A 23792-nucleotide genomic window follows, 5' to 3' on the forward strand; every position below is an offset into this window, starting at 1 on the left:
CGGGACTCGTTTTCCCGTGCTCCTTTGCATGGGTCCACTTGGGGCAAGTCCCTGGGTAGATGAGAAAGTGGCCGGCAGCTTGCTTATAAAAAAGTGGAGTTCAGCGGTCTTTGTTAATGGAGCCACTGCTACGGAGGAAGTCAGGGCGTGTTTCTGTCCCGCCAAGAGTGCTGGAGGCCGAACCTGAAATATAAGTTTAATGTTCCCTAGAGGACGAAAGATCAGGAGCTGAGCTCCCGGCTCCGGGTATCCCCGCCCAGTCTGCTGCAGGAGCGGCCAACACCGACCCGGGTTAAAACTCCCGGGAAGTCTTCGCTGCGCCCAATCTGGGTCCCCTTCAAAGCTGGGAGTCGTAGCCGTCGCAGCCTGGGCGGCTGGATGTGTGCACCCTCCGGTTCCTGGGAACTTAGGGGAGGCTGCTGAGCCCCGTCGCGCGCGGGGGACTTGTATTCGCTTTCTGCACGCTCACCCCGAAGGGCAGACGAGGGGTTTCCACCATGATCTCCCGGGTCTTCAAGCTGCGCATGTGGGCCCCCGTGGGCGTCCTGACCTCGCTAACCTACTGCCTCCACCAGCGGCGGGTGGCCCTGGCCGAGCCTGGGGGTGCGGACCAGCAGAATCCTGTCGACCGAAACCTGTTGGAGTTGAAAATGGTGCAAGTCGTGTTTCGACACGGGGCGCGGAGCCCTCTCAAGCCGCTCCCTCAGGAGGACCAGGTGAGAGAGGCCGGCACGGTTGGGGAGCGAGAACTGTGTGGCCAGCTAGTGGCGGGCCAGGGTCTTTGCCCCAACGCACACCACCTTTGGAATTTAACTCTCACTGAGCGGGAATTCGGACTGGGTCCTGACGAAGGGAAAACAGTGTGAACAAAGGTGCTTATCATGTACCCCCAACCCCCCCCCCCCACCAGCCCCCTCGGACACCCGGATTGTGGGACAGCCCGGAAACTTCCCATGGCTGTGATGTAGCCCAGCTAGTAGTAAGTAGTGTGCTTCCCTAGGTGCGTATAAATTGCCTAGGGATCTTGTTAAAATGTGGATTCAGTAGATATGGGAGCCTGAAACTCTGTATTTCTAGTGAATATTTGTGGGAACTTGAGTACAAGGGTGTAATGTAGTTCTGTGTGACCATTTTAATGGTTGTCAAAGAGTTGCAGGGACCTTTGTGACAGGAACCAACCTGATTAGGATCACAGTGGATAAGAGGTTAATAATGCCTTTGGGAAGGGACCTCCCTGGTGGCTTAATGGTGGCTCCTGCCAATGCAGGAGACAGGGATTCAATTCCCTGGGTGGGAAAGATCCGGGCAGAAGGAAATGGCAACCCACTCCAGTATTCTTGCCTGGAAAATCCCATTGACAGAGGAGCCTGGCAGGCTATAGTCCATGGGACTGTAAAAGAGTTGGAGTGACTTAGCGACTTTTGGGAACAGATTTTACCTCAACTTTCTCTCCGGGTTTGCTGGAGACCGTTTGAGATCCTGAAGATTTTTTGGGCAACAAGTGCTGTATCTTGGGGCTCTCCTTTTTCATTCTGGCATCCTAAACTTACTGTAGAAGGGATCTGAGGCAGGAAAAAACAAAATTAATTGACCAGTCTTAAAATCCCCCTGGTTTTGCTCAGGATAATTACGATTAAAGAACAAATAGCTGGTTTTGAAGATGATTACCCTTTCTGGATTTGATTCTTGGGAAGACCCAGTAAAGATCTCTGGCCTTTCATAGCAGGCAGGCCTGTGATTAAAGAATTGTCTTCCTAATGAAGATAAATAGGCAACCTGGAATTCCCAGGCATCCAGGTGGCAAACTTGCCTGTGGGATGCTTTTGCATTGTTGGTTCTCCAGGTTGATGTTGGAGCAGGTTCAGCAGGATGTCCAAATTGATATTAGGCATACTCATGACAGTTGCTTTTAAGAAGTCCTCAGGGTTCTACAACTCACGGTGTACAACTGAAAACCCAGTTTTTAAAGCTTGCCACACGTGAAATCAAACCTCAAAGCATTTCCCACATAATAAATCTTTGTAGGCACTTAAATTCTGTTATCAAGTTTCTAGTTAGCCTTTCTAGATGGCTATTCCACATTCTATCTGGAACCTGAACTTCACTCCTTTCCTTCTCTTTCTTTCCTTATTCGAATATTTGGATCTTTTCTCAGTCTCTTACTTTGCCTTTTTATATTAGGTCACTAAATTTTCCTTCTAGTTTTGTACATAGCCCATCTCTTATGTACTCCTCTTTCTTCTCCATTTATTCTTGGTACAGAATTGTTGTTCAGTCGCTCAGTTGTGTCCAGCTCTTTGCGACCCCATGGACTGCAGCATGCAAGGCTTCCCTGTCCTTCACTATCTCCTAGAGCTTGCTCAGACTCATGTCCATTGAGTCGGTGATGCCATCCAACGTTCTTATCCTCTGTCATCCCCTTCTCCTCTTGCTTTCAAACTTTCCCAACATCAGTGTCTTTTCTAATGAGTTGGCTCTTTGCATCAGGTGGCCAAAGTATTGGAGCTTCAGTATGAGTCCTTCCAGTGAATATTCAGGATTGATTTCCTTTAGGAGTGACTGGTTTGATCTCCTTGCAGTCCAAGGTACTCTGCAGAGTCTTCTCCAACACCACAGTTGAAAAGCATCAGTTCTTTGGTACTCAACCTTCTTTATGGTCCAACTCTCACATTCATACACGACTGTTGGGAAAACCCATAGCTTTGACTAGACGGACCTTTGTGGCAAAGTAATGTCTCTGCTTTTTAATATGCTATCTAGCTAGGTTGGTCAGAGAAGGCAATGGCAACCCACTCCAGTATTCTTGCCTGCAGAATCCCAGGGACAGGGGAGCCTGGTGAGCTGCTGTCTATGGGGTCGCACAGAGTCGGACACGACTGAAGTGACTTAGCAGCAGCAGCAGCTAGGTTGGTCATAGCTTTTCTTACAAGGAGGAAGCGTCTTTTGATTTCATGGTTGCAGTCACCATCTGCAGTGATTTTGGAGCCCACGAATAAAAGTCTGAATGTGTAGGCCTGGACCTCTTTCAGACAGTATATGTGTTCCCTTAAGTAACCGGAAAAAGATTTAGATTCTTTTAGGGCTTTCTCCTGAGCCAGTGGGTGTGTGATGGGTATCTCTGCCTTTATGTTGGAAGGGGCAGAATGCCGGCTTCATTCATCTTCTATTTTTGTGGCCACGATATATGGTGCATTTGAATCCTTGGTCTCATTTTGCAATTGGCACCCCACTCCAGTACTCTTGCCTGGAAGATCTCATGGACGGAGGAGCCTGGTGGGCTCCAGTCCATGGGGTTGCTAAGAGTCGGGCATGACCGAGCGACTTCACTTTCACTTTTCACTTTCATGCATTGGAGAAGGAAATGGCAACCCACTCCAGTGTTCTTGCCTGGAGAATCCCAGGGATGGGGAAGCCTGGTGGGCTGCCATCTATGGGGTTGCACAGAGTCAGGCACAACTGAAGCGACTTAGCAGCAGCAGCAGCAAGGCACATTACCACTCAGGCCTGTTCACATTTTCAGATTTTATGTAGATGCACTGAACGCCTTTAGTTATTTTGTATAAAGCATAAAAGCAAGGGGTATAACCAACCTTTGTTCAATTTAGGCTATGAGTGGGTGTCATCAGCCTCCTGTGACTTGTTTCTGGCTATCAGGATTTTTTTCCCAAGCTCTAGTTTGATAGAGGTCGTTAATGGGATTTTCTAGTCTTCCTGGTTCTGCTATTAATTAGAGTCAGGAAGGACTATTTAACAGCTGTTCTAAAACTAAAATTGCCTTTGGTAGATGTTTCCAGACTTCTGACTGGTTTATAGATAAACACATGACAAATCAATGCATTCATTATCTCACAAATCCTTAGAAAATATCATTGTTTAAAACTAGATGTTTTATTGAGCTTTTTTTTTAATGATTGAATGACTGATGAATTAACCTGTCTTCCTAAAAGTATTGTATCTGTGCTCTGGAAATAAAACTCTGGAACTTGATTGGTCATTTTTTCTGATTGTTAGATTAGATCCAAGTATGCTTTCCAAAGATAATTTTGACCCTACTTTTGGAATTTTGTCAGCTTCTCTCTGTTTCATGGCAAGATAGCCCCCAACCCAGGAAGACTCCAGTTTTTAGAAAATAAAGTCCAATGCGTTCAAACTCCACAGTTCATGAAGACATTGCTGCTAAGTCACTTCAGTCATGTCCGACTCTGTGTGACCCCATAGACGGCAGCCTACCAGGCTCCTCCGTCCCTGGGATTCTCCAGGCAAGAATGCTGGAGTGGGTTGCCATTTCCTTCTCCAATGCATGAAAGTGAAAAGTGAAAGTGAAGTCACTGAGTCATGTCTGACTCTTCTCGACCTATGAACTGCAGCCTACCAGACTCCTGCGTCCATGGGAGTTTCCAGGCAAGAGTACTGGAGTGGGTTGATATTGCCTTCTCCATATGAAGACATTAGAGTCCATGTTTATTCTATAGTGTAAATGAGCCGGGAAGAATAATGTCAGGTGGGCTGGGAAAGATGATGTCAGTATCATTGTAGATTAACACTTATTCAAAGCTCAGCTAAGATAAGTGGTTTTCAGGAAGCATTACATAAAGGATGTGCCAGTCAGTCCATTAATTCCTGTGCAGTGGTGGTTCTTAACCTTGGGACATTGGATTCAACTGGGGAACTTTAAAAAATACTGAAGCCTAGGTCTGTCTCCCAGAGATTCTGATTTAATTGACTCAGAGCATCTAGTCATGATAAAAGCTTCTCTGGTGAAGCTTTATAATTATCTAGACTGAGTAGCATTCAAAAAACTGAGGCCCCATCCCTGGGAGATTTGGATGTGATTAACCCATGTGGGGCTCAGGCATCAGTAACTTTAAAAAATTTTTCCAGCTGTAGTAGTGTGGAGTGTGCAAGCTTTCAAATCATTAGTTTATTCTGAAAACTATACCTGGAAGTTTTTGTTTACTTTTATGTAGATTTTTTTTTTTCCTTTTACCTGGAATGTAACATATTGATCCCTGTATAGTATTGTCTTCATGGAAATGTGCTTTGGTGAGATGCTATCATTCTGTGTCAAGGGAACAATAAGAAACAATCCCACAAAACTCATTGCTGTGACTACTGAAAAGATGTTCATTATATTACTCTATCCTCTTTATGAGGACCCTTGGGAGGAATTTGTCTGTTCACTTGAGAAATGGTGTGCTTCTCCTGAACAGTTGGCTTGCTTTTATCTTTAAGCTTGTCTAGCTGATCAGGTTTCTCCTTTTACGTAAAAGCCAGAAAGCTTAGTGCTGAATCTTTTGGCCCACCTACAGTAAGTATATAGATCTTCACAGCATGTATGAATATTTTTTGAGAAACTTTATTGCTTTATCCATTTTTTTGATTACTTTTTTTGTCTTTCTTTTCGACTTTCTTTTCGACTTTTTGTCTTTCTTTTCGACTTTCTTTTCGACTTATCTTGGGAATTCTCTGTTGGTCCAGAGGTTAGGATTCCATGCTTTCACCACTAAGGGCACAGGTTCAATCCCTGGTCAGGGAACTAAGATCCCACAAGCTTTGTGGTGCAGCCAAAAAATAAATAAATAAATTGGTTACCTTGCTATATTTTAGGTATTGCTGCCACCTCCTTCAAGTTAGTTCTTGAAAATGGAGTATAAATAAATAAAATTATAAAGTTACTCTTTGCTACTGACTCTGGACGGAAAAACAGGAGCAAGAACGACAGTGTGTATGTGGGATGGACACTGTGTGTGGAACTGATGTATCATCCATTCTTGAGAGTCTGAAAATGGGTATTTTAGTCTTGATGTGACCTAGCCCTCAGGAGTCATCTCCTAGGAGAACCAGAGGTCCTCTCTTGGTGGGTACACCCAACCGGAGAAGACTTTTTAGTGTGGCTGAGCAGGCCTTATGGACCTGGTGTCAGGACCTGTGCTCAGACACTGGACTTACATGGGTGGATAATTCAGTCTCAGCTATAAAAAAGAAAAGAGTTTACAGTGTGATGAAGAAGAGAGACAAAACGGACTCCAGTTATGGGAATATGCTGGGAATGCTGGAAACGCAGAGGAAATATCCCAAACTTAAACTGTACAAAATTGAACTCAGTTTGTTAGCTGTTCTTCTGTCTTGGCCTCAGTTTTAGTCAAGAAGTACCTCCTTACCCCTTACCACCTCATGTACCTGGACTCCAAATCAAAGTAATTTTTTTCTTTATTCTTTCTTGTTCACCTACCAATATAGCCTCCAAAAAAAAAAAAAGAAAAAAAAAGCTTTTATCTACTTACTTGCCAGGATTGACGCAATGTCTTGAATTCTGTTCTGTTGAATTCCCTTCTGTTCTGACTGCCTTAGATGAGCCCTTAGGCGCTCGCTGGCTCTAGTACAGACATCTTGAAATTGGCTTTTTCTGTGTTGAGTCTTTCCAATTCAGTTGTGATCTATCTGATAGCCTTCAAACCATTCTGTAGAGCTGTGGGCTAAAGAGATGCTGAGTGACTGGGGCTCTGAGTTCCCACTCCTGCTTCAGCTAGAGAAACTCCAGGCCTTTTTATGGCTGAGTAATATTCCATTGTATAAATGTACCACAACTTCTTTATCCATTCATCTGTTGATGGACATCGAGGTTGTTTACATGTCCTGGCTGTTGTAAATATTGCTGCTCTTTCCAATGGCTATTGTAAATATTGAGGTACATGTATCTTTTAGAATTGTGGTTTTCTCGGGGTATATGCCCACTAGTGGGATTGCTAGGTCACATGGTAGATTTATTCCTAGTTTTTTAAGGAATCTCCATACTGTTTTCTATAATGGCTGTATCAGTTTACATTACCCAGGAGTACAGGAGGGTTCTGTTTTCTCCACATCCTCCCCAGCATTTACTGTTTGTAGATTTTTTTTTTTATGATGGCTATTCTGACTGGTATGAAGTGATACTTCACTGTAGTTTTTATTTGCATTTCTCTAATAATGAGCAATGTTGAGCATCTTTTCATGTATTAGTAATAAGGTTTTATGAAGCTCCCCTGGTGGCTCAGTAGTTCCAATGCAGGAAAGATGGGTTCAATCCTTGGGTCAGGAAGATCCCCTGGAGGAGAAAATGACAACCCACTTCAGTATTCTTGCCTAGGAAATCCCATGGACAAAAGAGCCTGACAGGCTATAGTCCATGGGGTTGCAAAAGAGTCGCACATGACAGAGCGACTACAAACAACAACAATAAGGATTTATACTCTAATAATAAGATAAAAGAAGGACCAGTGGAAGTGACATTTTTTTTCTAGCCAGTGATCCACAGGGTTTGGGGTGGAAATGGGGGAGCAATGGGAAGAGTCAGGTTTGAGTTTTAGGGATTAGAATTGGGGTAGCCTTGAGAGTCATAATAAATTGGGAAGAGGAGCTGGCATATGGAATTAGAAGGAAAGACTTGTTTTTAAAATTGAGTCATCACATCCAACTCAATGAGTGTAAGAATTTTATGGGCTGTTGGAGCTAGGAGGCCTATAGCTACTTGTTATGTTTTGAAAACCAATACAGCTGGGGCAGGAGCCAGATTACGGGGAGTAAAGGAAGATGGTAAAAAGTGAAGGTTTCTTAGAGGGCAGCTACTTGTTTGAGAAATTGGATGAAAGGAAGAGATATATATAGTAGTTCAAGGGGCATTAAATAGAGTCTTTAACAAGGGGCCACAAAACCCTGCAGGTTAAACAAGTATATGGTCACTGAGATTGGATTATATTCATTCATTTGTTCATTCATTCATTCACCAAGTATTAGGTGCCAGGCCCTCTGGCCACTTCTCCCCTTTACTTCAGTCTGGGCTTGGTGCCAGAATAGACCCTCAGCAGTGAGTACTAGTGTGGCAATCACAGGACTTGGGCCGAGGACACCTGGAATAATCAATTGCAGTCATTTCTTCCCTTAATTGGAGCTGGAGTGGAAGTTTCTTTCCTTCTTCCCATCCTTCTTGGGAAGGTTGCTTGTCTAGCATCAGTGTGATTCTAGCTATGTGCTGCCAGATGTTAACACTCTAAAGTTTCTAGAACCTTTTTAAGCAATGTGTTGTTTTTTTGTGCTCACAGCAGGTAGAGTGGAAGTCCCAGCTATTAGAGGTCCCACCCCAAACTCAGCTTGAATACACAGTCACCAATCTCGCTGGTGGCCCGAAACCACACTCTCCTTTCGACTCTCAGTATCACGAGACCACGCTGAAGGTGAGCGATGCTTTCCTGCTCCCTGAAGCGCCTTGCAGAGCTGTGATGGTCTGCCCTGGGCTGAGGTTCTTTAGCAGGCTGTGAGATTTCTCCATTCTTCTCTCCCCTCCCACGCCTCAGGGGGGCATGTTTGCTGGACAGCTGACCAAGGTGGGCATGGAGCAGATGTTTGCCCTCGGGGAGAGGCTGAGGAAGAACTATGTGGAAGACATCCCCTTTCTTTCGCCAACCTTCAACCCACTGGAGGTCTTGTGAGTCACTTGAGAAAGGAATATAGCACCCAGTGTCAGGTCTTGAGTGTGAGAAAACCTGTCCTAACCCTCTGTGTGGTTCCCACTCTCATCCGAGGTAGTCTAGGTGGGACATGTGAGGGTGATCTGGCTGCAGCCTGTCGCCCCATTGATCGCCAGGGTTGATTTGGCTCATCTGGCTGGCTAGGCTGGTGTCCCCTTCCTCTCTCACTGCTCTGCGTGTATCCCTCCTGATGCTGCGTGCTTGGTCAAAGAGGACGACCTTCCCTGAGAGAGGAGAATCATTCTTCGATCAAGGGTATACAAGAAGCTGCATTCCCTTGCTAGAACCTCCTAGGCCATCTGGGGACAGTTACCCTAATATGATAGGATTCGGAGAACAAGTGGTCCCTGGAGGTCATGTTCACTGGCCCTCAGGTCCCTTGGGCAGCCATCCCACAGAGAGAGAAAGGGTATTTCCCAGCCCTGTAGCTCCCTTTTGGGGCTTCCCTGGTGGCTCAGATGGTAAAGAATCTGCCTGCCGTGCAGGAGACCCAGGTTCCTTCCCTGGGTTGGGAAGATCCCCTGGAAAAGGGAATGGATACCCAGTCCAGTATTCTGGCCTGGAGAATTCTATGGACAGAGGAGCCTGGCAAGCTATAGTCCATTGGGTCGCAAAGAATCAGGCACGACTGAGTGACTAACGCTGTAGTAGTAGTTTAGAAAGCCTGTGAGTGCTCTGTGGAATAAGGTAGTGTGCACATGTAAATCTTCCTTCTATGAGTTTCTCTATGTTTTTGTTTTGTTTCCAGCATCCGTTCCACTAACATCTATCGGAACCTGGAGTCTACCCGCTGTTTGCTGGCTGGACTTTTCCAGCGTCAAAAAGAAGGTTCGAGTTCAGGGTCTACAAGTCAGCCCCTGTCCCTGAGGTGCCTTTTCGTCTTGCTTCCAAAGCCCTGCTCTCTCTTTCTTGATGTCTGTCCCACCTGGGTCTCTCTCCTCCTGCTCCTGGGGCCTCTGGTGTACCAGCTGTGTGGTGGGCCCCTCCCTGTCTGGCCTGCCACTGCACCTGCCAGCCTGACCTCACCCCTACACCAACATGTCAGCTGCTCCGATGCACCTCTGGCTCCTGGCTTTTTCTCTCAAGTGTCTACACAAGCTGCATAAGGTAGCTGCAGCCAGAGTTTTTCAAACAATACTTGGGGCTTTTTGTTTAGTTGAGACACTGCTGGAAGGGAAAGAGAGTAAGAGGAACTCTTCACTGGGACCCGGGTCTGCTGCCACGGCCCTGGTCTTGGTGATAATCCACAGCATAACCCAGGTGGTGGTAACAGTGTCCCATATGGCCTCTCCCAGTTAAGGAAGTCTGTCGAGTTTGGGTTTTGACATATTCAGCCAGTGAATGATCACATTAGTGGGTTCTGCAACTTTCCACCCTGGAGGACTACGTTTATTATTTTCCCTGTATTTGAGGGCTTTTGACTATCCGGTGAAGCTGCATTTTGTCATTTGTAATAGATTCAAATTTACACTTAATTACTGGTCTGAGTTTCAGATCATGATGACCTTGCCAATATTAAAATACTCAAATGATGCCATAAGGCAAAGTTCTTGTTACTTTATTTAGCTTCTTTAGCAGTATCTCAAATCGAGGTAAAATTTCCATCAGGCTTTTAAAAAATGTGTAAGGTACAGAACTTCCAGACCAAAGGAGACTGGCCTTGCCCCTAGCTGGTTTGGGTATGGCTGCTAATTCTGGCTGACATTGGCTGAACACAAACAGCCTGAGTAACAGAGCACACAGGGTGGCCTGCTCCTTACCTTTTGGGAGCCCCTGAGCTTAGGAATAGTCTATGGTGCATGGCCTTCTGAAAACTGTTCACTTGCCCAGCTTCTGAAAGGCAAATGTCCTGTCCCCAGAACCACCTAAAGTAAAAGTAATGTAGAAAGGGTGTTTTTTGGTAGCAGCCTGGTCTACAGGCGGGCCTCAGACTCAGGCTGCCCCAGATTTCTTGCAAGGAAGGAAGTGGCATCATCACCAGCTGCTGGTGTGGCCGTCTGGTAGCCGCTCCCTGCGCTGGACTCAGACAGCCTCACACTCCAACTTGACTTGTGTCCTGACTACTTCCTTGCCTTAGCCAGTATCATGGGATTTGGATAGACCAAAGAACCCCGCAAGGTGCTAACATTGGTGGGAGTGGTTCAACTTTGGGATATTGTTTCAAGAGTAAAATCCTAGCAAAGTCCAAGAAGGTTTTGAGGAAGCTCCAGAGAATCAGGCTGGTGGGGAAGGGCTGGAGGGTGTTGTTCTGTATCATTTGGTCATTCATTCCTTCAACACATATCTGAGTGCCAGCTGAAGTATACCTTATTTATCATAAACTGAAGCTCTGTTATCCAGACAGTCATGGCAGGTACCAGGTAGGAATTACCATGTGTTAATCAGAGGCTTAAATCATAGTTACTATTATTCTCATATTTAAAGGACTTGCTATACATCAAACATGGTTCTAAGAGCTTTGCAGATACTGACTTAATTCTTGTGATGACCCTGTGAAGTAGGTAGCATCTCTATTTTACAGATAAGAGAACTAAGGCAGAGGATAATGGACTGTCTGAGGTACACAAAGCTAGTATATGGAGGAGCTGGGATTCAAATTCTGGCAGTCTGGTTTCCCAGTCCATACTTTTCACTCTTGTGCCATCTTGCTTCTCAGAAGACTTGGGTATCTGGAGAGGGCCTCTGATCATGAGGTCTGTTTTACAATGTGTCCTGCAGAACTCCAGGATTCTTCAGAGGGGTCGGGAACTACAGAAAAGGAGTGGGATGGGGCATGCAAGTACGCTGTGCTTCAGACCCCTACCTTGAAGCCCTCAACCCCTTTTCTTTTATTACCTTATTTCATAGTGGGAGAAAAAAGCTCCCACTGCTTTAGAAACAGTTGGAAATTGCTGATACTAGTCTCACCCCTTCAATTTACATGTGAGCCCCAAAGAAGAGAAGTGACTTCCCAAAGTCATCCTGCTGGCTGGTTGTAGATTCAGGGCTAAACTCATGACACAGTCTGATTTCCTTCTGTCCAGACCAGCCAAGTATGTGACTTCTGGTATTCTGCTCAAGTCACAGTAGGCTGCTCTTTAATCCTGAGGTTTTGACTATCAGCAATTTGTTTGGGAATGGTAGGTCTTGGGGTTTGGATTCACCTGAAGGCTTCCCAGGTGGCACTAAAGAATGTGCCTGCCAATGCAGGAGACGCAAGAGATGTAGGTTTGATACCTCGGTTGGGAAGATCACCTGGAGTAGGAAATGGCATCATGCTCAGTATTCATGCCTGGAAAATTCCATGGGCCGAGGGCTTGGTGGGCTATAGTCCATGGGGCCTCAAAGAGTTGGATACAACCGAGTAACTGACCACATAATATAGTAATCATTCCACAGATTGACCTCAGTGAATTCCATAAAGCTCCTCTGCCATCAGAGAAGAAAAGGCTTGAGCTGTGTAGAACAGGACGCTGGTGCAGAGCAAAGCATGGAAAGGTGTTAAAGCACCTCCCTTGGGCATTGACAGGAGACAAGGGTACCTGTCAACTCTGAGCAGGAGCAAGCTGCTGCGAGGTGTGTAAGAAACACTGTTTGTAGTCTAATCTTTGGTTCCTGCTAGTGCATCTAGAAGCCTGGCTTTTCTTTTGGGCAAGGCCATGGGGTCTCAGAGGATTTGTGACCTTGTGGGCACCTTTCTCAGATTGTTTCATAAGTCACCATACTGGTGTATGCATGCATGCTAAGTTGCTTCAGTCGTGTCCGACTCTTTGTGACTGTATGAACTGTAGCCCGCCAGGGTCCTCTGTCCATGGGATTTTCCAGGCAAGATTACTGGAGTGGGTTGCCATGCCCTCCTCCAGGGGATCTTCCCAACCCAGAGATTGAACCCGCATCTTACTTCTCCTGCATTGGCAGGAAGGTTCTTTACCACAAGTGCCACCTGGAAAGCCCATATTGGCCTATAGGATTGGACTTTGCAAAGCAAGAAAATCACCTTGTTCTGCTAAAGTAAGGGATGGCCCATTTGTTAGAATCTCTGAGTGCTGGTAGTATCTTGAGGCAGGCATTTTTTTTGGAATGCATCATAGATGTGCCTGGAGTAGGAAATAGCTACCCACTCCAGTATTGTTGCCTAGAAGATCCCATGGACAGAGAAGCCTGGCAGGCTACAGTACGTAGGGTTGCAAAGGGTCATGACTGAGCATGGATGTGCCAGTCTGATCAGGTCTGTGCCTTCTCCAGGATATAGGTAGCCCAGCAGGAGAGGTTGTGCTCGACAGAACTGGGCTGCTGTGTGCTTTCTCAGACCCCAGGGGAGCTCCTGTTGGCAAAGCCAGGGCATATTGAAGGCATTCACTGTCCTTAAGGAGTAACCTGGATGATGGCCGGCCTCTGGGGGCAGCTCCATCTGTGTATACAAAGAGAAGAAGAAGGGGATGGAGCTGCTGGGAAGAACAAACTGAAGCCTCTTCCCGCCTGTGCTTCCCACCTTCCTTCCAGGACCCATCGTCATCCACACTGACGAAGCAAGCTCAGAAGTCTTGTACCCCAACTACCAATACTGCTGGAACCTGCAGAAAAGAACCAGGTAACTGCCTCTGATTCTTGTTCCTCAGGGTGGGGGTACAGGCAGCATTGTACCACCTTTGCCAGCAGACCGGCTGTGCCAGTGGATAATGGGTGGGAGAGATGGCATTACTTGGGTCTGACATCAGCTATCTAGGACGGGAGGCAGCTGTTGCTCACAGGACAGGCTCATGGTGAAGGTACAGGACATCAGGGAGACCCACACGCTGGGCTGAGAGATGGTGTATACAGCCACGCGTGGGGCTTCACCATTTACCAAGCGTTGTCCTTTGTCTTCAGTCCTGGGCTCTCAGATGGGGTAACTGAAGAAACTTATGGAAAAGATGAGTAAGCCAGTCATTAATTGCAAATCTAGATGGGCACGCCAAAGAAGACACAGATTCCCCTTCTCTTACCAACGTGCTGCTGTGTAGGATAGATTGGTTTGGAGCTGATGGCACTATTCAGGTTTCAGGTATTTTGGGATTGCACTTACAATATGTAGAGTGTGTTCCCCAGAAGAAGTAGATGTGTTTTCAAGCAGACCTGGCCATGCTTGCATTGTTTTGGGTATAATAGAAGGGAATGCTAGAATGGGATTTGGAAAATCCATTATTCTAGCCCTGGTATGTACTAAGTCAGTTGGCCTAGTAGAGTTTCAGCTCAGTTCAGTCACTCAGTTGTGTCCGACTCTTTGCGACCCTATGCACCGCAGCATGCCAGGCCTCCCTGTCCATCACCAATTCCCGGAGTTCACCCAAACCCATGTCCATTGAGTCGGTGATACCAACCATCTCATCCTCTGTCACCCCCTTCTCCTGTCCTCAATCTTTCCCAGCATTGGAGTCTTTTCAAATGAGTCAGCTCTTTGCATCAGGTGTCCAAAGTATTGGAGTTTCAGCTTCAACATCAGTCCTACCAATGAACACCTAGAACTGATCTCCTTTAGGATGGACTGGTTGGCTCTCCTTGCAGTCCAAGGGACTCTCAAGAGTCTTCTCCAACACCACAGTTCAAAAGCATCAGTTCTTTGGCGCTCAGTTTTCTTTATAGTCCAACTCTTACATCCATACATGACCACTGGAAAAACCATAACCTTGACTAGACGGACCTTTGTTGACAAAGTAATGTATCTGCTTTTCAATATGCTGTCTAGGTTGGTCATAACTTTCCTTCCAAGGAGTAAGTGTCTTTTAATTTCATGGTTGCAATCACCATCTGCAGTGATTTTGGATTTTGTAGAGTTTACCTATCTTTAAAATGACAATTATACTAGCTAACCCCAATGAGTTGTTGAAAGTTAAATAAGATCCTAAATGATGAATGAGATATACTTTGTAAACTTAATAACCATACAGTATAAAGAAATATAAGGAATAACTTTTTAATTTTTTTCTGCAGAGGCCGGAGGCAGGCTGCTTCTTTGCAGCCAGGAATCTCAGAGGATTTGAAGAAAGTGAAGGAGGGGATGGGCATTGCCAGTAGTGATGAAGTGGACTTCCTCGTCCTGCTGGACAACATGGCTGCTGAGCAGGTGGGCTGGCTGTCCTCGGGCTCTGGGAGGGTGGGGGGAGCCTGGGCAAGGCTTGGTGGGCTGGCTCCTGAGTTAGAAGCGGGTGGAGGCCTCCTGGCTTGGAGGCAGCTGTGAAAGAACTTGCTGGCAGAATGGACCTGGGAACTTGGGGGTAGGGTGGACTCCTCACCAGATTAGGAGTGTAGACATTTTAACTCTTGACCAGAGTTCCTTGAAGCATATTCACTAGAATACCCATGATGCAAGTGTGTATAATGTGGGCAGGCAGGGCTGGGGTGGGTGGTGAGTAGGGAGGGATTGTGGTCTAAAAAGTTTGGAATGCCTCTTTATTGTATCACTTTTTGGAGAGTCTATATGCACGTCAGCCTATTAGAGAACCCGAGAGCACTGTGGTAAAGAAAACTGGTTAATCTTTAATTCTGTTTTTCTCAAGCTTGTTTAGCCCTAGAATCTTTTTTTTTCCTAATAAATACTGAAGGCCACACAATGGGAAATGCTGCTCCAGATTCAGAAGTCAGACACCCAAAGACTGTGCAGCCTGGATCCTCCTTCCTTCTCTCGTGAAGATGACAGTGTGCCTTGAAGGCAGAAATGTACCTTATACTTATGTGTAAAATACGTTTAAGGTTATAAAAAAAAGAGTTGATAAAGTATTTATATGGCATACTTTTTAGAAATCGTTTTGGGGATGATTAAGGCCGAGTAAAAATTTATGAATTCCTTGCCTTGTATTTTATTTATTGATTTATTTAGCTTAAAAGAACACAAATTTTTTTTACTTTGGAGTAGATGAGCATCAGAAAGAGAGGAAAAAACTATTTTTCTCTGGGCCTTCAGATCTGGAGGAATAGCTTCCGACAGGCCTTGGGGACATAGAGCTTTGAGCCAGTCTTTTTCTGAGAGAAGACAATCCCCTTGGACTCCATGGAAGCGGGTCCGCCGCCAGGCTCATTGGATGAGTATTTCTTTCTAAAACTGTACCCGTGGCCCTTTCAGGTGCACAGCCTCCCGAGCTGCCCCACGCTGAAGAGGTTTGCATGGATGATTGAGCAGAGAGCTGTGGACACAGCCTTGTACATCCTGCAGTGGGAAGACAGGTGAGGGGGGCCTCTTCAGCTGCCGGCATACAGTCACGCTTGGTCAGGCCTCCCAGAGTGTGGGGAAGGGGACTCGTCAGGCCGGCTCACACCTGTCAGCTGGCATCTCTGTGTGCAGAGGCTGAAATCACCCCCTTCTGCTGGCCTTCTCAATAGACTCGGCCCTGGGTCCTTCCATTTCTGGAGCGGGGACTGGTGACGTAATGTTTTCATTCACTGTTACACAAAACTGGGAGCTGCCACTCAACCAAGTTTCTCTCTCTCTTTTTAAAGTATTTATTTTATTTTTATATATTTATTTGGCCACACCAGGTCTTAGTGGCAGCATGTGGGATCTAGTTCCCTGACCAGGGATCAAACCTGGGCCCCCTGCATAAGGGAGCATGGACTCTTAGCCACTGGACCAGCAGGGAAGTCCCTTGATTGAGTTTCTCTTAATCACCGACTTTTTCCTTTGCTTTAAGGAAAGGTACCCAGGGGATGCTGAAGGAAGAATAATTATTGCTCATTTTATACATCACGTTACAGTTTACAAATCATTTTCCTGTTCTTGCCATAAGGTTGGTGTCATTATCCCTGACAAGTCCAAGTCCTGGCTTTAAAGATGGAGAAACTGGGCCTGAGAGATGTGGGCCACCTTGCCTAGGCTCAGCTAGAAAGAGGTGGAGGCAGGACTTGAACCCAGATCTTCTGACCACCAATCCTGTGTTTTCTCTGTTTTACTGGTATTTAGGGCTCTCTTTCAGAAGGCCTATTTCCTGACTATCAGAATGAAGGATATCTCTCTTCCCAAATATAAAAAAACACCTTTTAATGGTTGGTTCAGAGCATTCAGCTTGTACTCAGAATAGGTGACTTGGTAAGAGAGGGGAGTATAGAGGGGAAGTCATGAGGAAGAGAAGTGGGAGGAAAAAGCCGCTAACATTTCAAGAATTTGCTTAATCTTGCATAAGAGTAGGAGCCTCTGCCTGCTTTTCTCCCAATCAGTGCATCCATTTTGCACTTGCCTCAGGCTTCTGGAAGGTTCCAGCCATACCCTCTCAGCTTGCTGCCACTCCTGTGACCGACCACCTTCCCTCATCTTTTCCTGAAGTGGCCCCACTGTTCCTAAATCGTCGCTCGCTGCCTTCCCCTCCACCACCACATACTTCCATATATATTTTTGGCCGTGCTGCGTGTCCGCTGCTGTGTGCTCAGGCTTTCTCTAGTTGCAGCAGGGGCTGCTCTCTAGTTGTGGTGCACGGGCTGCTCACTGCGGTGGCTTTTCTTGTTGCAGAGCTTGGGCTCTAGGTGCACGGGCTTCAGTAATTGCCACCAGGGCTCAGTAGTTGTGACAAACAGGCTTAGCTGCTCTGCGGCATGTGGAATCTTCCTGGACTAGGTATTCAGCTCATGTCCCCTGCCTTGGCAGGTGGATTCTTGTCCACTGTGCCACCAGGGAAGTCCATACACACATATCTAATAAATATATTAGGCTTTGCAGGCCGTGCATTATCTGTTGTGTCTGTTCATCTCAGCCCGTGTAGCATGAAAGCAGCCATAGATGATACACAAACAAATGGGCACAACTGTGTTCCAGTGGAACTATTTACAAAAACGAGTGGCTGAGTTGGAATTGGCCCACAGCTATTGTTTGCTTTCTCCTGCATTTTAAACAAGATCTGAGTCCAATCCACTTTCTTTTCCATTAGCCCTGGTTTCTTAAAACTGATGTTTCTTCAGGAACAAATGGTTCTAGTTTCACAATGCCATCCAACTTGCCTTGGCCTGCACGAATTCTTTGGAAAGTATATGCTGCTTATAGTATTGGTTGTCTGCTGCTGCTGCTGCTGCTGCTAAGTCACTTCAATCATGTCAGACTCAGTGCGACCCCATGGATGGCAGCCCACTAGGCTCCTCTGTCCCTGGGATTCTCCAGGCAAGAACACTGGAGTGGGCTGCCATTCTCCAATGCGTGAAAGTGAAAATTGAAAGTGAAGTTGCTCAGTTGTGCCCGACTCCCAGCGACCTCATGGACTGCAGCCCACAAGGCTTCTCCATCCATGGGATTTTCCAGGCAAGAGTACTGGAGTGGGGTGCCATTGCCTTCTCTGATTGGTTGCCCACTCCTCAGCTATTGTTTCAACTTTGCTTGATTTGTAAAAGTGGCCAGTCACCATGAATAAGGATTGGTCTAAGCCAGTCATGGCAACTCTTTTTGTTAGTGATTGGGTTCTGAGAATTCTGGGAAAGATTTTTCTTCTCTTGGATAAAAAGTGAGAGTCACACAAACTAAGCCTTTCTGCTGCTTACTAGCCCCCATGTTCCTGCTTTGTTTGTTGCTTCTCAAATATGCTTTGAGTTGAGGTAACCACCTGTGATCATGAGGGGACCATCCTGAGAATGAAAGTGGTGGAGCCACAGTGCCACCCCAAGAGCACTAGTGCTGAGCTTGTTAAATCGAATAAATTAAGAAAAGTCCTTGTGGTCTCAATGCCAAAGAAGGGGAGCTGGCACACAGGAAGTGTAGTGTAGGCGATTTCCCTTCAGATGGCTCTTCTAAGGGCCTTCTGGAGTTCCTGGAATTCAGTACACCCTGTCCTTCCCAGTTTGGGCCTAGTTCTCTATTGCTTATCCTGGTTGCCATCCCCTCACCCCTCCCGTCTCAGCCATGTTCATACCAGGTCTGTGCACTGCTGCTGTTTACAGTCTCGGCGCGCAGAGAGCCCTCGGACTTAAGGCGGTGTTGTTTCCGCCCTTACTGCCTGTCTCTGTCCTCCTTGCATCCCTTGTCTTTTCTCAGCTCTCTGACTGGGCTCATGAGGTTCCGGGGGCAGAAGCAGCCTGCATCCCTTGTGTGCCCAGTGCCCACTGGGTACTTCAGTACTGTTTACTCACCACAGGGAGGGCCTTCAGATGGCAGTTGGCCCATTCCTGCACATCCTGGAGAGCAACCTGCTGAAAGTCGTGGACCCTGCCACTCCTCCCAGCAAGACCAGGTACTTGGCTGAGCACCTTGGCTTGGCGTGACTGAGGAGGGTGGTGGCGGTGGGGCTCTGGCTACAGGGAGGGAACCCAGGCTCTGGGAGGGTGAGAACCAGGCCGTCGGTAACTGAAAGTAGATGTTCGAGACCATGTGTCCCAGAGACATTCACGACATTTCTACCTTTCTTCCTGACATGTCTGTCCTACCATGTTTTGAAATTTTCATTTTAGTAGAAGAGAACCCTAAATAAATTTTTCCATTTTTTAAAACGAATTGAACATGCATCCAATGGAGTAAGTAATTAGGACATCACAACTCCGGGAGGATGGACAGGGAGGCCTGGTGTGCTGCAGTCCATGGGTCGCAAAGAGTCGAACACGACTGAGCAACAGAACTGAACTGAACTGATTTGGTATTAAAATAGCCCCAAACAATGATAGTTGCTTAATAGATTGTTTAAACACCTTCACTGAGTATATTGGAATATAGGGATTCTACTGGTCATTTAAAAATGTTGGAAGTGGCTTGTGAACCTCCATAGCCACTTTTGGGGTGAACTCCAGGTTAGGGACCATGGATTTGGAATGTGTGTCCAAGGCCCTTGGTAAACAAAGTGTGGTCTGCAGATAAACAGCTTCACCATCACCTGAGATTGTTTGATTCTCCACCGCAGCCTGACCCACTGAATCAGAGTCTGCCTTTTAACAAGACTCCCAGGTGGTTTCTAAGCCCCCTGATATTGGAGAAAACACTTTGCGACCCCATGGACTGTATCCCACCAGGTTCCTCTGTCCATGGAATTCTCCAGGCAAGAATACTGGAGTGAGTAGCCATTCCCTTCTCCAGAGGAAACTTCCCAACCCAGGGATCTAACCTGGGTCTCCTGCATTGCAGGCAGATTTTTCACTGTTTGAGTCAGCAGGGAAGCCCATCTACGCCAAAGGAGTTTTTGGGGTTTTTCCCCTCACATTTATTTATTTGGTTGTGCTGGGTCTTCATTGCAGCACGCAGGCTCCAGTAGTTGTGGCACATAAGCTTAGTTGCTCCACAGCATGTGAGATCTTAGTTCCTGGACCAGGGATCGAACCCATGTCCCCTGCACTGCAAGGTAGATTCTTAACCACTGGACTACCAGGAAAGTCCCTCAGAGGAGATTTATACCAGGCTCAACTGATTTCTAGATGTCACCTGGTTTCCTCACTTAAAGGAGGCAGGCGATGTCCTGGCCTCCAGAGTCCTGCGGTGAAGAACTATGGAGAACTGTTCTCTGCTTGCAGGAAGCTGTACCTCTATGCAGCTCACGATGTGACTCTCATGCCTCTCTTAATGACCCTGGGAATTTTTGACCACAAATGGCCCCCATTTGCTGTGGACCTGACCATGGAACTCTACCAGCACCGGGAGTCTAAGGAGTGGTTTGTGCAGCTCTATTACCGAGGGAAGGTAAGACCCCTGGGGTATGGTTGGGAGGTGGCTGGGCCACCCGGCCCACCTGGTTTAGCACCAAGTCACCTGCTTGGGCCCAGGGAGTCTCCACTGGTACACGAGCTCTCTGGATCCTCTCATGGCTGTGGCCCAGGGATAAGGCAGAACTGGGTCCGTAGTGGCAGGCTGGGGCTGGAACCATGTCCCAGTTCTGCCACAGAACCCTTCTAACAACAGGACCACCCTTCTCTTCTCCTGAGCGTCTCTCCCAGGATGTAACTCCTGACTGTGAGGCCTGTTTTGAAAATTAATGATGAGGTCTTTGGGAGGTGATGTGTAGTATCAGCACCTCTGGTTCCTTGGCCACTTCAGCAGGTTGCTGTCCAGGGCAGAGGCTGAACACTCCCTAAGGTTAGACCTTCAGCCTTCCCAGGGGTATAACATCAATGTGTCTTCCAGTCAGTTCAACCAGCAGTTATTGAGTGACTTTCATGAGCAGGGCATAGTGCTTTTAATCTGGAAGCTGACTGATTAATGGGGGTTTCTTGGCTGTTACATGTGTACGTACACATCTGATTGGGTCAAAGCCTTTCAGAACTCTGGACACAGCTGAAAACAGCCAGACAGGGTCCCCAGTGCCCCTGCTGAGTTACGTCTCTTCCACAGGAGCAAGTGCCAAAAGGTTGCCCTGACGGGCTCTGTCCACTGGACAAGTTCTTGAACACCATATCAGTTTATACCTTAAGCCCAGAAAAATACCACATGCTCTGCTCTGAAGCACAGATGATGGGACTTGGAAATGGAGAGTGATTGATTTGTACAAGTAAGATGTCTGGATTTTTAAAATAAAACGCCTTTACACAATGCCTCCTGCTGTTTGGTTTGGGGAAGGCAGGAACAAGGGTTAATGGACTTTAACATAAGGTAAGGGTATTTCTTTCCTATAGGTGTATTAAGGTCTCTTCTTGAAAGGAAAAGGGTATAATGTTGAGACCAAAAGGATATACCCTATTTTGTGGCTTGATTTCCATGGCAGCTGCCTGTGACATGAGGCTTCCCTAGTGGCTCAGATGATAAAGAATCTGCCTGCAATGTGGAAGACCCGGGTTCCATCCCTGGGTTGGGAAGATCCCCTGGAGAAGGGCACGGCTACCCACTCCAGTATTCTTGCCTGGTGAATTCCATGGGCAGAGGAGCCTAGTGGACTATAGTCCATGGAGTTGCAAAAGTCGAACATGACTGAGCAACTAACACTTTCCTTTCTTGCCTGTGACATAAGCTGTAGAATCGCGTGTAGTTGTGGACCTCAATTCTTTTCCTATCTTCATCTCACACACATATATTGAACACCTACTAAGTAGTGGTCGTTATAAGGGTGAAAGGTTTCTTCCCTCAAGTTTTTTCAGTCCAGTAGGAGAGGCAGATAAAGTATATCAGTGATGACGATACAGTATGGTTCATCCTGTGATAAGGTACCTCGAGGGCTATTTGGATTCAGAGAAGACACCCTCAGCCCTGATTGGCAGGGGCTGGGGGGAGCAGTTAAAGGTTTTTTGGTGGGTTTTGCCCTGATCTGAATAGAGAAAAATGAGTGAGTAGTAGTTAACCAGTTAAGTAAGGAGAAAAGAGTGTCATGTAAAAGGTCAGCTAACCAGGTAAGCAAGGGGGAAAGGGTGTCGTATGAAAGGTCAGGGCGCACAGCTGGGCAGTGAGGTGGAGCCCTGGGCAGTAGGGAGGTCACTGGCTTCTGGTGGCTGTAGCTCCAGAAGCGTGGGTGAGGTCTCTGCGTGGTGGGTCAGGACCACTCTCAGCATATGTGCTCCACCTTGACCTGGGCCTCCAAAGTTACCTGATGGTCCCCTATTTCCTTTTCAATTTTCTCATTCTTCCCCAGAATCTATCTCAAACTTTCTCTGATCTCAAACCATCAATCCCTTTACTTCTCAGAGAAAACAGCAAGCACAAGAACCTCTCTGCTTCCCACTGTCTATATGGTGATGACTCCCAGATCTCCTTCTCTAGTTCGGGTTTTTTCTTCCAAGCTTCAGACTCTCATGTCCACTTGGAGGTCTCATAGACACAGAATTTCCCCTCTCTCCTCCTAGACCTGCCCTCCCTGCAAGCCTGCCTTATTTGAATGGAAGACACCTCCACCATCCACTCAGTTACTAAACCAGAAATCTATCTTTATCTCCTTCCTGTCACATTTTTCTATGTCTGATCTGTTAAGTTTTATCAATCCCACCTGTTTATGAATTAAATACATTCGTATTTTCTTATCCTCAACCTTCAATATCCCTTCACCCTACAGATTGCTATATTTAATTCATTAAGAAAGTAAAAGCAATCAGAAGAGAACTTCCATCTCCATCACCCCTCCCCAACCTGCTAACCCAGCTGCATTGGTACCTACAAGGCCCTCCTTCCTGTTACTAAGAATGAACCATTCCTACTCCTATTGAAGGCCAACCCTCCAGCTTTGCTTTGAACCCTGTAATTATTTCTTTCCTGTATTGTTAATTTTCTTTTCCTACCAGTTATTCCCATTAGCTTACAAACATGCCATAAAATCTGCTGTCTTGAAAAATGTTTCCCACATCTTTGAAATACTGTGCTATTTTCTTCTCCCCTTTATAACAAAACTTTTCAAAAGAGTTGTTTATACCCTGATTCTTCCCTTCCCCTTCTCTTTTGAACCAACTGTGATTTGGCATTCACCCCTACCGTTCCATGGAAACAGCTTTGTTAAAATCATCAGTGACCTCTGAGTGCTAAATCAGTAGCCAGTTTTCAGTCTTCTTACTCAGCTTCTCATTAGCACTCTTGGAGTAGTTTCTTCATTTGGCTTCTATGACAAATGGTTTTCCTCACTTCTTAACTTCTCAGTTTTCTCTGAATCTACCTTTTAAAAATCTCTAAATGTTGGAGTATCTCAAGGCTTAGTCCTTGGACCTTTTTTCCTGCACTTACCACACCCCACACACACACACCGTTGGTGATGTCAAGCTATTCTGTAACTTAAAATATTACTCACATAATGTCTCCCAAATTTATACCTTCATTCTGGACCTTTCCCCTGAATTCTGGTCTCATTTCCAACTGTTTACTCAACATGCCTGCATGGATATTTAAGATCTTTAATGTGCGTTAAGCTTGCTGTTGCCTGTGCTGAGCTCTGAATTCTCACTCCTCTTCTACTTCTCCACAACTTCCCCAACAAGGTAAATGGCACTACCATTAACCCAGTTGGTTGGGCCAAGAACTTTGGAGTTACCCTTAATATCTGTCTTTTTCTTCTGTCCTACATCTAATCCATCAGTAAATGCTATTGCGCCTTATCCAGAATTGACTGCTTCTCAAGACTACCATTGCTGCCGTTCCAGCAGCACCACTCACCAGGACTGTTGCCAGGTCTCCTGTTTCTGTGCTTTCTCTCTCTGCTAATTTATTCCCAACATAGGTGTGGCTTTTAAAATACGAGTCAGATCATGTCAGTCTTCTGCTCAGAATTCTTCCCAGGCTTCCCATCTCAACAAAAGAGCCAGTCATAATGGTGGTCAAGGCCTTTATGTAACTCCCTTTCCTCCCTGTCTCTTCTCACTGGACTCCAGCCATACTGTTCTTGTCTCCCAAGAAGTCCCAAGGCATATCCTCACTTCAGGCTCTTTGTGCTCACTCTTCCCCTCTCTGGAAAGTTCTCCTAAGCATGGACATTTTTA

The 23792-nt window shown here is 46.3% G+C and overlaps 1 protein-coding gene across 1 annotated transcript; it reads left to right on the plus strand.

The window, feature by feature from the left end:
* The first annotated feature begins 28 nt into the window (after window positions 1-28).
* ACP6 (acid phosphatase 6, lysophosphatidic) lies at window positions 29-20937 on the plus strand. The gene is given in 10 exon segments (NM_001099373.2): window positions 29-716; window positions 8079-8210; window positions 8331-8461; window positions 9253-9332; window positions 12987-13074; window positions 14454-14586; window positions 15583-15683; window positions 18566-18661; window positions 19926-20091; window positions 20740-20937. Coding segments are annotated over 10 exon segments (1290 nt in total). The 5' UTR covers window positions 29-497; the 3' UTR covers window positions 20884-20937.
* Window positions 20938-23792: the final 2855 nt, after the last annotated feature.

Source organism: Bos taurus, chromosome 3, assembly GCF_002263795.3.
Source record: "Bos taurus isolate L1 Dominette 01449 registration number 42190680 breed Hereford chromosome 3, ARS-UCD2.0, whole genome shotgun sequence".
NCBI lineage: Eukaryota > Metazoa > Chordata > Mammalia > Artiodactyla > Bovidae > Bos > Bos taurus.